Source organism: Canis lupus, chromosome 7 (genome assembly GCF_003254725.2).
Source record: "Canis lupus dingo isolate Sandy chromosome 7, ASM325472v2, whole genome shotgun sequence".
NCBI classification, from domain to species: Eukaryota; Metazoa; Chordata; class Mammalia; order Carnivora; family Canidae; genus Canis; species Canis lupus.
Window position 1 is genome coordinate 30319270 of NC_064249.1, and position 14469 is coordinate 30333738.

Here is a 14469-nt window from a genome sequence, read left to right on the forward strand (position 1 = left end):
TAACTTTCTCTTGAAGTGATTAATTATCAAGAATTAAGGGAAATGGTCAAGCCACTCTGCAAATGTTGGAGGAGCTTAAATTCCTAGCCAGGAGTGTGTCCCCAGCATATTAGTACCTTTCAAAAGCTGAGAAGACATAAATATGCATAAAGCCCATCAAATATAGCCCTCTGCCCATCCTCCTCTTGTGGCTCCCTGTGCTTAGCAGAAGGTCATCTCCTGCATAGGCCCTTCCTGACCACCTAACCCATTGACTCTTCAACCTGTCACTATTTTAGTAGCTCTTAGTACCATCTGACATTTTCTTGTTTGCTCCTTTGTTAGTGTATAGCCTGTGTCCACTACTGGCCTGTAAACTCTATGAGAGTGGGGACCTTGTCTGTCACCTTTGTCATATCCTGAGCATCAATAAGAGTGTCTGGCACATTCTCAAGAAATATTTAGTGAATAAAATGTTTTACTTCCCCTTCATATTTGCGAGGTGTCTCTTAAAAACATGGTGGCACTAGGGGACAGGAGACCATAATGGGAAAGCCAAAATTGGAAAGTGAATCAAAAGAGGCTTGTTAACAATGTGGCCATGACTGAGGGCAGAGCAGCCTGGCCAGTGCTCCCCTGGGTGCTCAGAAGCAGATGAGACACTCATTGTTGGATAACAGAAAGACCCAGAATGAGCCCCGAGAGAGTAGTTTCCGGAACTTCACCTATCTGTGGTGTGACCACTGGCAAACCACATAACCTCCAAGCTGTGTATTTTCCCCATAAAGTAAAGCCATTGGACTCTGTGTTCTTGGTCCAGATCCAAGAAGTCCTGGGCTCAGTCACAGCTTTGGACATTTCATTTGCCCGCCGGTCCTCTCCTGGTCTACAATTTCCAGCTGCCCTTCCTTTGTGGTAGCAGCATCTGAAACACAGCCCAGAACAAGAATACAGGAACTTCCTCAGATTGACTTTGTGGTTTAACAAATGCCCCCAGACCTGTCTGTGACACAGACTTTGTGGACTGCTTATTTTGTGTGATTTGAAGAATTCTACAGAAAAAAAAAGTTTTCTCCTAAATGCCTCCCCATGCCTCCCCACTAATGGGGCTTCCTTCTATCATTAGGAACACTTTTTTTTTTTTTTAGCTTTCTCTTCACCTGTCCCTAAGCATTTATATTCTGGGGCAACTTTATCATTTAAAAGAGTTGCTTATAGAGTAAATAACCGACTTCTCAGAAGTCTCTCAATTCAGTTTACAACTACTCTTTCCTCTTTTTAAAAGTAAACAAACCAAACCCACCCTTCTTTTTTGTTAAATAGAAGTATACACACTTGTTATAAAAATTAAACATCACATAAATGTATAAAGTAAAAAGTAAAGTCCCTCTTGTCCCTCAGATTCCTCCCCAGATATGCACCATGGAGTGAGTCCTTCCAGGCTTTTTGCTACGCAATCATATATTCACATATATAAGCCACTGCTCTTATTTTTCACAAAAATTAAAACTCTTATATTTTGCTTAAGGACTCTGTGGATAAGAGGAACCATCGAGCTTGTCCTGGATAATCCAATTAACAGGTGGCAGAAACCCAGTTTAATTTCTGTACCTAAGGGCAGCCCGGGTGGCTCAGCGGTTTAGCACCGCCTTCAGCCCAGGGCCTGATCCTGGAGACCCAGGATCGAGTCCAACATCCAGTCCCACGTCTGGGCTCCCTGCATGGAGCCTGCTTCTCTCTCTGCCTGTGTCTCTGCCTCTCTCTGTCTCTCTCTCTCTCTCTCTCCCTCATGAATAAATAAATAAAATCTTTAAAAAAAAAAATTTCTGTACCTAAGCCCATGCCTTGGCCTAAGGACCAGCTCCATCCTCAATGGACTGGCCAACATTGGGCGATGTCCCCAAGCTTCCTGCTTTGGGTTCCTTCTCAGTTTTGCCACTTCTCTTTTCCACTGCTGCCATTTCAGATCATTAAGGCCTACCTGGACTATTCACTGTACCACCAACTGGCCGGCTACCAGGGTATGTGGTTCAAATATGAAATCATGGCCATGGAACAGATCTCCAGTCTCCCCCTGAAAGACTCAGGCATTGAAATCGTGTCATATGTGGCTGATAAACTGGGCTACACCAAGCTTTTAATGGGTCACTTGGACTTGGCCATTGACTTAGGTAAGTTTGTCTGGGCAAGAAGGGACATGCAGATACAAGTGACACCTTGAAATACACTGGAATTGTTTTCTTCCCAGGATCTCGAGCCCAGAAGATGTGGACACTGCTCCAGAATCCCAACAGACGCTATAGGGTCCTCTGCTGGCTTAGTAAATCTCTCTTCTTGAAAAACAGGTATTTAGCTGAAAGTATTTTCCAAAATTAGAGGGAGGAAGCCATAATAATTGAGCATTCTGGGCACACTTTACCCTGACCATGGGGTGACAAGGGAGTGGGATCTATGGCATGATGTGACTGATAATCATAGTCTTTGGGATACCACTATTTGCATAGCCTTCTTTTTCTTTTAAGATTTTATTATTTTTTTAAAGTAGTCTCTACATCCAATGTGGGCTCAAACTTACAACCCCGAGATGGAGAGTTGTACGCTCCATTGATGGAGCTAGCCAGGCACCCCTGCACAGCAGTCTCTTACATACATCATCCCTAGTTTGTCTACTCTGGTCAGTGACTGGAGGAGAGTCAGCCCATCATCCTGCTGTGGGGAATGGGGTGCTCCACCGGCAGGGGGAGGAAACAGGAAGAGTCTCACAGGGGAGTCAAATGTCCAGAGAAGAGCAGCCAGGAGCAAAGCTCCTGCCAGCTTGGCCCAAATCTGGCTGCCCTGTGATAGACACAGGTCTGTGACAACAGTTTGAGCCAAGAGCCAATTTGAGATTTGGGAGTGGCTTTGAAATCTGTATCAGGGCCATATTTGATCTGGAACTCTGGGTAGCATGAAGAGGAGATCATTACTAACCTCCTTCCTCTCCTCCCCAGCACTTCCTAATCTTACCACCTTCCTTTGCCACAGAAACAAGCAACTGGTCCAGGTGCTGGGCTGGCTGTGGGACCTTTCTATAACGGAAGAGCACATCTTTAGCAAAGCATTTTTCTATTTTGTCTGCCTGGACATCATGCTTTATTCTGGTAAATGTGGCTTTGGAATTTACAAGAAATTGGGGATGTGGTATGTGTGTCGGTGTGGTGCTGTGGGGGCTGGGGTCTTGAGACCACTAGGGCTCGGTCTGGAAAGACATATAAGACAGGGAGGGGGAGAGCCTGGTGTAAGAGCTGAGGAGCCATCTGGAAGGTGCAAGGATGGTGAAGGACCAACAAGGAAGAGAATTTAGTTCACAAGAAGCTGCCAGGTTAGCATCTAGATCTATTTACACACAAGTGGTAGTGACAACAATGTTTTACTATGTTTCTTTTACTAGAGTACTTGTTAGCAGAATACATTTAAAAACTTGATGTTTTAGGATGAAGGGTTAAATGGCTAATGAGTCCAGGCCCTGGTAGCTGTTGGAGATTCAGAGAACAAGTTCTGTCCCTATAACTCCTGGTTACACCAAGTAGGCGGCCCTTAGTGTCCATAGTAAACCAGTGGGGCCAAGCTGGGCATTCATTCCCCACCATGTGGTCTTGAAAAGGAATACAGATACTGCTGCCAACAAGGGAATCACCAGTGGGGAGATGGGGAAGTCCAGGGTCCCTCAGGGAGGCCTGGTTTAAACTTCACTCCTGTCTGGTCAATCCTATGGAGTTGTGCCCTGTGTGCATACACTTCCACAAAAGCTGGAACTCTGTGAACACAGGGCAGTGTGCTCACAAAGTGGTTGCCATCCACTGGACAATTCATAAAGTCAACAGAGACTCTGGCCTCTCCCCACAGTGGGAAACCTGCCTGGGAGCTACTAGGCCAGAACAGGACCACCCCAACCCACCACCCAGGCTCTCCTATTTCTGTTTTAGGCTTTGTTTATAAGACATTTGAAGAATGTTTGGAATTCATATACCAAAATGAAGACAACAGAATCCTCAAATTCCAAAGTGGAATCCTCCTGGGACTTTACTCCAGTGTTGCTATCTGGTAACAATGTGTTTGCATATCACTAAACTCCCAAATTAGAAAATGTTGAATCCTGAATAAGAGTCTTATGATATTAAAAAAAAAAAAAAGAAAGAAAGAAAAGATAGAAAGAAAAGAATTTATAATTTATACTTGAGACAGCTATATCTGAAAGGCACCTGGGGGGTCACCTAGTTCATCCCCCTCCAGCAAGACCACCTCAGGTGCACTCAGCGCTACAAGCATTTACTACATCCAAACCATGGCACAGTAACACAGAGAGGAGTAAGAGTATTTGCTTTGGAGGTGTGTCTTGGTGTTTGAGGGAGACTCATAAACAGCACCACTTGCCCACCCACCGCCCCAATCAAGATGGAATTATGTTGAAAAACATTGTTGCTGGAACTGATGTGGGAGGGTGTGGCTTATGTGTGCAAGTAGGTGGGCTTCCTACTTTTGAAACCCAGTATTAACCTTGCCCACTTGGCAGCAGGAAGTTCTGGAAAACTGCAGTTCTCCCCCTTCAAGAAAGACCTCTTTCCACCACATGGTGGAGAGAAGAGCTACCAGAAGCTCCCACCCTATGGGCCTCACTGCCCCTCAGGCTAGAGAGGCCAGGTACCGGGCTCCACCTGCCTACCTCCTTCCCCAGTCACCAATAAGCCGTTCTCCCTCCTTTTTTTTTTTTTTTTTTAAGGTTTTATTTATTCATGAGAGACAGAGAGAGATAGAAACATAGGCAGAGGGAGAAGCAGGCTGCTGTGGGGAGCCCAATGTGGAACTGGATCCTGGATCCTGGGATCCGGAGCTGAAGGCAGACACTCAACTACTGAGCCACCCAGACATCCCTTGTTAACACTTGTTGACACAGATTCCTGGCCCCATCTCCAGAGTGTCTGATTCCTCAGACTTGTCTTGGACCAACAAGTCTGCATTTCTAAGGGACATCCAGGTGACGCTGGTGATCCTCATCTGTAGCCCACACTTTGAGTAGCACTGGCCTAGGCCATCTCCCTTTGGAAGTGGAGCAATTTCTTCAAGCTCTAGAATGTATAGCTCCAAATGTCTAAGATCCTTCACTTTATTTAGTTTCCAAAGAGTTAAACAAGTGGTTGCTAATATTACCTGAGCATTCCCCAGGATTCTGCTTGTCTCAAACCATCAAAAAATTCTATTCTTGTCCTGCTCCATATCGCATCCTTCCCAAACCAGGGAGTGGGCGGCAGGTTTCTGGGCCTGGGTACCAGGCACTCTACTTGCAGAGAGACCCATTTCTGAACCTCAGCTCATTCCAAGGGCAGCTCTGATTTGTGTTCTTCTTCTGTGATGGCACAGGTATGCCAGGCTCCAGGAATGGGACAACTTTCACATATTTTCCAATAGAGCTAAAAACTTAGTGTCAAGAAGAACACCGACCGCTCTATACTATGAGGGCATCAGTAGGTACATGGAGGGACAAGTTCTCTACCTTCAAAAGCAGATTGAAGATCAATCTGAAAATGCTCAGGATAGTGGAGTCGAGCTACTCAAGGTAAGCCCAGGACAGACCACTCCTTAAGTGGATTTCTGTCTGCCTCCTTCCGATAATTTTCTTGGATTCCAGAATTTATATGTTTATAGTACAAATTCTTAAGATAACTCCTTCTCCCCAGATTAGAAGAAAATACAAATTGCCCACAACCTTACTTCTCAGAGATAACCTCTTTTTACCTACAGAGACACCACTGCTTGAGTTTTTTTTCTGTATGCACACAGGCACACATTTCTATTTTTTAAACATGCTACCAAATAAAATATATTGTGAATAATTTCATGCCAGTAGATTGTTTTCTATACCATGAGTTAAAAAGAAGCATAGTATTTTCTCTTATAGATAAATCTCATAGATCTTGTTAGACGATATGCCAAACTGTTCTGGGACAGAAATTTTTTGTAGCATTTTATTCTTGTTCCTGTGAACATCTTGATAGGTTAAGTCTTTGCACGAGGAAGTTTAAATTGTTCAGCTGACCTTAAATGTGTCTCTCTCCTTTTTTTTTTTTTAAAAGATTTTGTTTATTTATTTGACAGAGAGAGAAAGTACATAAGAAGGCAGAGCAGCAGGCAGAGGGAGAGATGAGAAGCAGACTCCCCACTGAGCAGGGAGCCCAATGCAGGGCTTGATCCCAGGACCCCAGGATCACGACCCAAACCAAAGGCAGATGCTAAACTAACTGAACTACCCAGGCACCCCCTGAATGTGTCTTTTAAGTTAACTTCTTAAAAGAAACTTGTAAAATGCATCTTCAAACACTTCAGTATAAGCATTACAGAATGCATATCTTCCACTCCCTGAACAAAATTGTGCTGAGTGCAAAAATCCATACATCAATAAAATATTCAGCTGATATGTAGTAACCACCAGGTACAGCAGCAGGAGTACAAGGCAGGAACAAATTACACCTGCTATTGGCTCTAGGCTTACAGCCGAGATGGGGCAAGCCCTACAAGGGAGCAAACGGCTGGATCTCCTGTATTGACTTGACGCTTGTTTGCCTTGTTCACTTAAAAACTAAGTACGGGGCAGCCCAGGTGGCTCAGTGGTTTAGCGCCACCTTCAGCCCAGGGTGGATTCCTGGAGACCCAGGATCAAGTCCCACATTGGGCTCCCTGCATGGAGCCTGCTTCTCCCTCTGCCTGTGTCTCTGCCAATCTCTCTGTGTGTCTCTCATGAATGAATAAATAAAATCTTAAAAAAAAAAAAAAAAAGACTAAGCACAGGTGTATTAGTTTTCTATTGCTGGGTCCCCACTTAGCACAACTAACAGCTTACATAACACAAACCTTTTATCTCACAGTTTGGCAGATCAGAAGTCTGGACAGGCTTATCTGGGTTCTCTGCTTAGGGGTCTTAGAAATCTTTAAAATCAAGATGTTGACCAAACTACTTTCTCATGATCTAGGGAAGAATCTGCTCACAGGGGGCACCTGGGTGGCTCAGTTGGTTAAGCATCTGCCTTTGGTTTAGGTCATGATCCCGGAGTCTCTGAGTCCTGAGCAAGGAGTCTGCTTCTCCCTCTCCCTCTGCCCCTCCACCTGCTCCTTCTCTCTCCTCTCTCTCTTTCTCTCAAATAAATAAAATCTTTAAAAAAAGAAAAGAAAAGAAACTGCTTGCAGGTTCCTTAAGTTTGTAAGCAGAATCCAGATGCTGAAAATTTAGGAGTGTCCCTATTTCAGAGATGTTAAAATATTTCAAAACAAGGCATCCTGGGACTTCAAGGCACCTTAAAGTCTATAGCTCTTTTATTTTTTTTTTAAGATTTTATTTATTTGTTCATGAGAGACACACAGAGAGAGGTAGAGGGAGAAGCAGGCTCCTTGAAGGGAGACTGATGAAGGACTCGAATCCCAGGACCCCAGCATCATGACCTGACCCAAAGGCAAACACTCAACTGCTGAGCCACCCAGACATCCCTATAGTAGCTTCTTTAATCTTGAGAACCTCACTAGGAGGGAGGTCCTTTTCCCAACTGCAGAGAGCCTTCCATCTGCCCAGGTAGGAGCCTTGAGCTACCATACTCACACAACACCCATGTGTCTCTTCCTGCAACTTGTTCACACCACTTATAGGTCATTGTCAGCACCGCTTAGAGATATGTACTCTTTGCCATAGAGCATGTGTTTATTATTTCTGATACATAAAGCATTCTACTGACTCACACTCAGGAATTGCTTGGTTTTATAAAAAACATTATTTCATTTCATGTAATTATTATGTATTATTTCGTTTCATGTAATTATTATGTAATTTCATGTAATTTGATAGAGTAAATGTCTTTCCTTGAGTTGAAAGAATGACCTATGTGGGATTTGAGACATGCTTAACTCCATGTTGGTCAGAAAAAATAGGGGAGGCACCTGGGTGGCTCAGTTGATTAAGCGTCTGACTTTGGCTGGAGTCATGATCTCAGGGTCCTGGAAGCAGGACCTCTCCCTCTGCCTGCTGATCCTCCTGCTAGTGTGTACTCTCTCTGTTCAAATAAATAAATAAGTAATCTTTTTTTTAAAATAGGTTTGTTTTTTACCATATTACACATGATTTATTCAAACATTCTTTTTTTTTTCCTTCCAAATGCCAGGCACATTGCATATGACAAGTGAACTGGCTGTCATTATCTTTTTTAAATATTGATTACTAATAAAGGTGTGCCACACTTTTGGCCAAAGTGATATTATGAAAATCCAGATAGATAAACTAGCAGGTGCTGAAAAGAAACACATCTTTATTTAATGAGTAGTAAAGTGATAAAACTCACCCATCCCAAAGACAGAGTACAGGTTAAAAATAGAGTAGGTACTCCTGGGTTACAATAAAGATGAGAAAAATATTGTCTCTGCACTCAAGGACTTTGTGATTTACCGAGTTAGAAAAGTATGTGGGGGAGGGGGCCCAGGGCTGGGAAGGCTAGGTAGAGGATGCTGGGGGAACGTGGGAGCACACGTGAAGAGCCCACTGTAAACTCTCCCACGGGACACAGAACAATGTCTTGTTCACAGTAGATTTCATTTCTTAAATAACTGATGAATGAAATAGACATGGAACAGATTGGTCAGGAAAACTCAATGTTCAACTCCGTTTCTGTAATACTGAAGTAAATACAATAAGATACTGTTTCATTGATTATCAAATTAGCAAAGACATGAAAGAAGACACATTCATACTCCGAAAGACTCCCATAAACTTTCTGGGAGCATTCTGGCAAAATATCTTTAAAATATGCACATCAGTTAATTCTCTTCCTGGGAATTATCCTAAGGAAAAATCTGATGGCAAAGAAAAAACTTATCTATGAAGGTATTAATCTTGGGTTTATAACATTAAAAAACTAGGAGAAAATGAAAACTATATATACTTCACAAAGAAGACTTTGGTTGAGTCAGAAATGGTGCATTTAAACATTGGGATATTTGACATAAAAATTCTGAATCTCTGACTCTTCTTTTAAAAACTGTAATGTTGGGACGCCTGGGTGGTTCGTGGTTGAGCATCTGCCTCTGGCCCAGAGCATGATCCTGGGATCTGGGATTGAGTCCTGCATTGGGCTCCTTGCGGGGAGCCTGCTTCTCCCTCAGTCTGTGTCTCTACCTCTCTCTCTCTCTCAATCTGTGTCTCTCATGGATAAATAAATAAAAATATTTAAAACAAAGAAACAAACAAACACAAAAAACTGGAGTACCTGGTGACTCTAAGCCCACAGTGCTAAAGTAGGGCAGCCTTTGGCTGGAATTGACAGGTGACACTTGATAGGCCGCATCTTCTCTAGTATGACATAATCCCCTCTCCTTCTTATCATGTTACATCCAGCCTGCTTATTTTTGTTGTTGTTTTAGAGAGAGAGAGAAAGGCAAAGAAATAAGTGGGAAAGCATGGACCCAAATATTAAAAGTATTTCTCCATCCTAGGCTTATGGGTAATTCTTAGTCTATACTTTTTTCCCTGAATTTTGAACAATAACTATATTGCCTTGCTAATCAAAAAAATTTTTTTAAGATTATTTATTTATTTATTTATTTATTTATTTATTTGAGAGAGAAAGAGGGAGCGAGCATGAGCAGGGGTGGGGGGGTGGTGAGGAACAGAAGGAGAGGAAGAAGCAGACTCCTCACTGAGCAGGAAGCCCAGTGTGTGTGTGGAGGTGGGGGAGGCTCGACTCCAGGACCCCAAGATCATGACCTGGGTGGAAGGGAGATGCTTAACCGACTGAGTCACCCAGACACCCCTGAAAAGATTTTTTTTTTAATGTGGTTGCAGAGAAGAGTAGTAAGCCCATCCATATCACATTCTTGGTCTGAGGCTACTTCACTTGACATGTGTCACCATACAAGGTGACATGTACGTATGTCTCTGTAATACACTTTTTCATTTGATTGCTTAAATCTTTGAAATGTTCCAAATCATCTGCAGAGGAAAAATCTTTGTGGCCAAGGACTAATTTCTGACTCAGATATGCTGTTTTTCCTTTAGAACTTGGAGAGTCTAGTGGCTCAGAATACCACTGGTCCTGTCTTCTACCCAAGGCTCTACCACCTGATGGCCTATGTCTGTATACTAATGGGAGACGGGCAGAACTGTGACCTCTTCCTGAACACAGCCATACAGCTCTGTGAAACACAGGGGAATGTGCTGGAGAAATGCTGGCTGAGCATGAACAAAGTATGTACCATCATCCAGCAAGCCAGGATGGGGATGCCCACCCTTCTAAGGAAGCCCCAGAAACCTATTGCCTAGTAGGTTTCCCCAAGCATGGAAGACCATCACAGGCCTTTCTGGACTCTTCCTGAAAGGGGTTAGAGATCCATAGTTCGGGTGTGTGTGCCGTCTCTTCCCCTTCAAGTTCCCATAGAATCTCCCTCACATTCATATCTGCTTCAGGAAGATCTCTGCCCCATCATTGTGGCCCTCAGCACTCTCTACATTGTGTTATGTTGCTATGCATGTCTTTCCTCCCCCTTGAGAACGTGAACTCTTAGAAGGCAAAAATCACACGTAGCAACCAGCACCCCACCTTGCACTCAGTATTTGTTGAACAAGTGAATGGATGTGTGCTTATATGTGTTTATTTAAAGAATCGTGTCAGCATCTGAGTTTGGGCAGCAAAATTCAACATTTTGTCAGTGGGTTCACTCAGTTTTGAAAGCTGGACACTGGAACCAGTCCTGTATGAGATCAACCTTGGTCACACAAGTTGAAGAGCACTAATTAATCCTTTGCCTTCTCCCTACTCGCAGGATTGGTGGTACTCAAGCTCTGAGTTAACAGAAAACCAATGGCTTAAAACAATCTCGAGTCTCCCATCATGGGAAAAAATTGTATCTGACAAGGTAAAGATGCAGGATATTCAGAGAAACAAATTCCTGATGAGAATTAATATCCTGGACGATCCTTTCTAACATTTCATGAAAGAGGACAAAGATTTCAGGAAGACTCCTTCTCTTGCGATTATCCATTATTAACCTTTCCTCATAGCCGGCACCCCCCAGGTCCCTGCACATTCTCTTCTGTTCCAGACACAGAACCAAATACACTGGTTTCTTCCCTCTTCCTAGAGGGTCAGACAGGATCGGCAGGGTCATGCTTACTCTCTCCCAGTTTTATACAAACTGCCTTTGGCTCTCATTTTCAACTTGACCTGTTCATTTTGACCCATGCAAAATGTGTGTCCTGTGGAAAAATATCAATATCAAAATGGTATGTGTTGTGACAGATACATTTCTAGTTAATATATTAAACTGAAAATGTTATTTTTACATGTCTAGTTGTTCCACTTTTTGTAGCACCATATTGCAAATGGCAAATTCTTCTCTTGGTCTGTAAGGGCAAGATTTGAAAAGACACATTTTTTAAAAAGATTTTATTTATTCATGAGAGAGAGAGACAGAGAGGCAGAGACATAAGCAGAGTCCATGCAGGGACCCTGATGCAGAATTCGATCCCGGGACTCCAGAATCGTGTCCAGGGCCAAAGGCAGGTGCTAAACCACTGAGCCACCTAGGGATCCCCTGAAAAGACACATTTTTGTGGTGCCTGATTGTAGCTTTCACATGCATCAAGTATCTGTGGAAATAGATTTTTTTTTAAGATTTTATTTATTTATTCATAGACAGAGAGAGGCAGAGACACAGGCAGAGGGAGAAGCAGGCTCCACACAGGGAGCCTGGCGTGGGACTCGATCCCAGGTCTCCAGGATCACACCCCAGGCTGCAGGCGGCGCCAAACCGCTGAGCCACCGGGGCTGCCCTGTGGAAATAGATTTTTTTAAGTTGAAATACTAGTAATTCTGATGCATGTACATGTACATGCTTAGAGTTAAATCTGTTTTATTTAAGGAAGCAATAGCATTCAACTTCATTTCCCAGATATTGGAGCCACGTGTTCCAGACTGCCCCAGAGCCACGTGTAGTCACTGTCTCCCTTTGTTGGCAGACAGAACAGTTCTGGGTGGCATTTTGTGCCTCTGAGGGCATAGATGTAATCCCTGTAGACACAGGCCACATCTGCACTGCCATAGTTCCCTGTGCTGGCTCCTTCCATGGACCAGGGGACCCTCTTGTGCAGGTGCACCAGGATTTCCATTTGTTGATTCCAGTCCTCTTCTGAGCCCAGAAGGAGGTTCTCCTGATGGACCCACATGTCCTGCTTTAAGGCATACCTTGATCTCTCATACTGACTTCCACAGGCAGTGACACCATCCAGGGGTTTCTTTAGTAAGCCAGCATTTCATTGTCCTGCAAAAAGCAAGGGTGTGTATTTCTCATCCTGGTAACACAACTGGGTTCCACAGAGGCCTGGTGGCCTGACAAGGTGGGAAGAACAGCAACCCAGGAAATTACAGCATTAAGTCTCAAGGCAAGCTCTGCCCACACATGCTTTTTTCCTGTGGCTCATTACCTAGCCTCCCTGGTTCAGTGCATGGGTGTGAGGGTCGCAGAAGACGATGGAGGTGAAATTGGAAATGACGACACATCATACAAGTAAAAAAAAATTAGTAGTATTAGGCTGATGATTGATTTTAAAAATAAATACATCAAAGAGTAACTTTCCTGTAAGTATCATCCCCTTCAAAGTTGTTATTCTGGAAGTTGCATACTTCTCTCATGGTGCTACATAAAAATTACTTGCTTTCTAACTGCCTTCATTATTTAGTGTATCATTCATCTTATTCATTCACTTATTTACTCATCCGGCTAACATGCCTTGACTAATCACCACGTACCAGGGACTGATGAAGGAGTGGAGTTATGATTTAAAAGACATAAAAGACCAACCCTTGACCTAGGCAAGCTCATAAATCCATTAGAGGAAGCAGGTACCCCAGCAAAGCTCGCTGAGCCTGACGTGCCCTGATCAGAACAGAGTGTAGAGCAGCATTTTGGTTACATTGTCCCTTCCTAGAGGAGTTGAAGGTGGGAGGGGGTGTAGGACAGCCTGGCCGTGCAGGAGGGACCACAGGCTGGAGCACTGCTTGGCCAACAGAAAAGAGCTGTTTGGAGCTTGCCAGAGATGTAGGCCACGGGTCTAGGGGACCCACAGGTCCTGCCAGCGTCCCTGGTCGGGTCGGGCTGCGGCTCCGCCTCCGGCCGGCGGCACGGGCAGGGGCGCTCCCCTCTCGGGCCAGCAGGGGGCAGCACCGCCTCCGGCCGGGGCCGCCGCCCGAAGCCGACGTTCTGGTCCAGGCCCGCGCCGGCGCCTTGGGTCCCCGGGAGCCGCTTCTGCTTGCTCGACGGCCGCCCTCCTCTCCTGCAGCCACGTCGCTGGAGAACGTGGACTCGGCTTAGACCTCCTTTGAGGAGAAAGCACTTCAGGAGCAGACGGGAATGAGAAGACATGATACAGCCTTTAAAAAAACAAAAGCAAAAACAAACAAACATGAGCCTTTGACCTCCGCCCTGAGGTCCGGGAAGTCCTGGAGCGCAGGGCCTCTCCTCCTCCTCCACCTGCAGAGCCGAGCCCGCGCCGGCGCCGGGGCAGACAGGACGCGCTCGGAGGTGCTTGCGGACTGATGCATTTTCATTTGATCATCTCAAGTTCACTCTCACAGGCACCCACCTCGAGGACGAGCAACCTAGGTGGACCCCCTGCAGATGAACGAAAGTTACTTAACATCAATTGCGGTGGCCAGGCTCTGCGCTGGGGCTGGGGCTCCAAGGACTGTCTGCAGGGTGCTCACTAGATTGCATCTACTGCCGGTTGCTAGCTTTGTGTCCTTGGGCAAGCTAACCTCTACCTGTGGCAGTTCCCTTGCTTTTAAATAGGGATGATGTGGGCGCCTGGGTGGCTCTAGGAGGTTAAGCACCTGCCTTTGGCTCAGGTCATGATCCCAGGGTCCATGGGGCTCCCTGCTCCGTGGCCAGTCTGCTTCTCCCACTCCCTCTGTCTGCTGCTCCCTTTGCTTGTGCTCCCTCTCTCTGTCAAATAAACAAATAAAATCTTAAAAAAAAAAAATAGGGATGATAATAGAATCTACCTTTGATATGGTTAATCCAGGTAAGGCACTCAGAATTCTGCAAAGGGAACAAATGGGCAATTAAAATTCAAAATTATGGAGGGGAACACACAGGGTTTACGGGAGGGCAAAACGGAGAGGCATGCACCCTGATGTGGTTTTATAAGTTTCCAGGAAGCTTCCTGGAAGAAGAAATCGGATTTAGCCAGGGGACGTGGTATCCAGTGCCGTGGAGAGCCGGGTCCTCCCACTTGGTCTGAACGGAGCTCTGCTGAGCCAGGCATGTGGGAGGCCGGTGGGATCTGGGTGGACCAGGCGGCTTCCAGGTTGGGACCTTAACCTGCCAGCACCACAGGAGGTGCTGACTTTCCTGAGGAAGTGCGGAGACCACCACATTTCTGTTTTAGAAAGACCACCCCTTTGTAGAGCAGGGCTGGAAGGGAGC

General features: G+C 45.0%; 1 protein-coding gene across 3 annotated transcripts in view; it reads left to right on the forward strand.

Annotated features, from left to right (window-relative positions):
• ADCY10 (adenylate cyclase 10) overlaps positions 1-11328 on the forward strand; it is an 83371-nt gene extending 72043 nt beyond the window's left edge. For all 3 annotated transcript variants that reach the window (XM_025430471.3, XM_025430470.3, XM_025430472.3), the window contains 7 exons: positions 1946-2150; positions 2228-2324; positions 3004-3119; positions 3945-4062; positions 5377-5572; positions 10046-10234; positions 10810-11328. In XM_025430471.3, the coding sequence (XP_025286256.1) occupies positions 1946-2150; positions 2228-2324; positions 3004-3119; positions 3945-4062; positions 5377-5572; positions 10046-10234; positions 10810-10971 (1083 nt within the window). In that variant the 3' untranslated portion in view covers positions 10972-11328. The remainder of the gene's footprint in view (positions 1-1945; positions 2151-2227; positions 2325-3003; positions 3120-3944; positions 4063-5376; positions 5573-10045; positions 10235-10809) is intronic.
• Positions 11329-14469: the final 3141 nt, after the last annotated feature.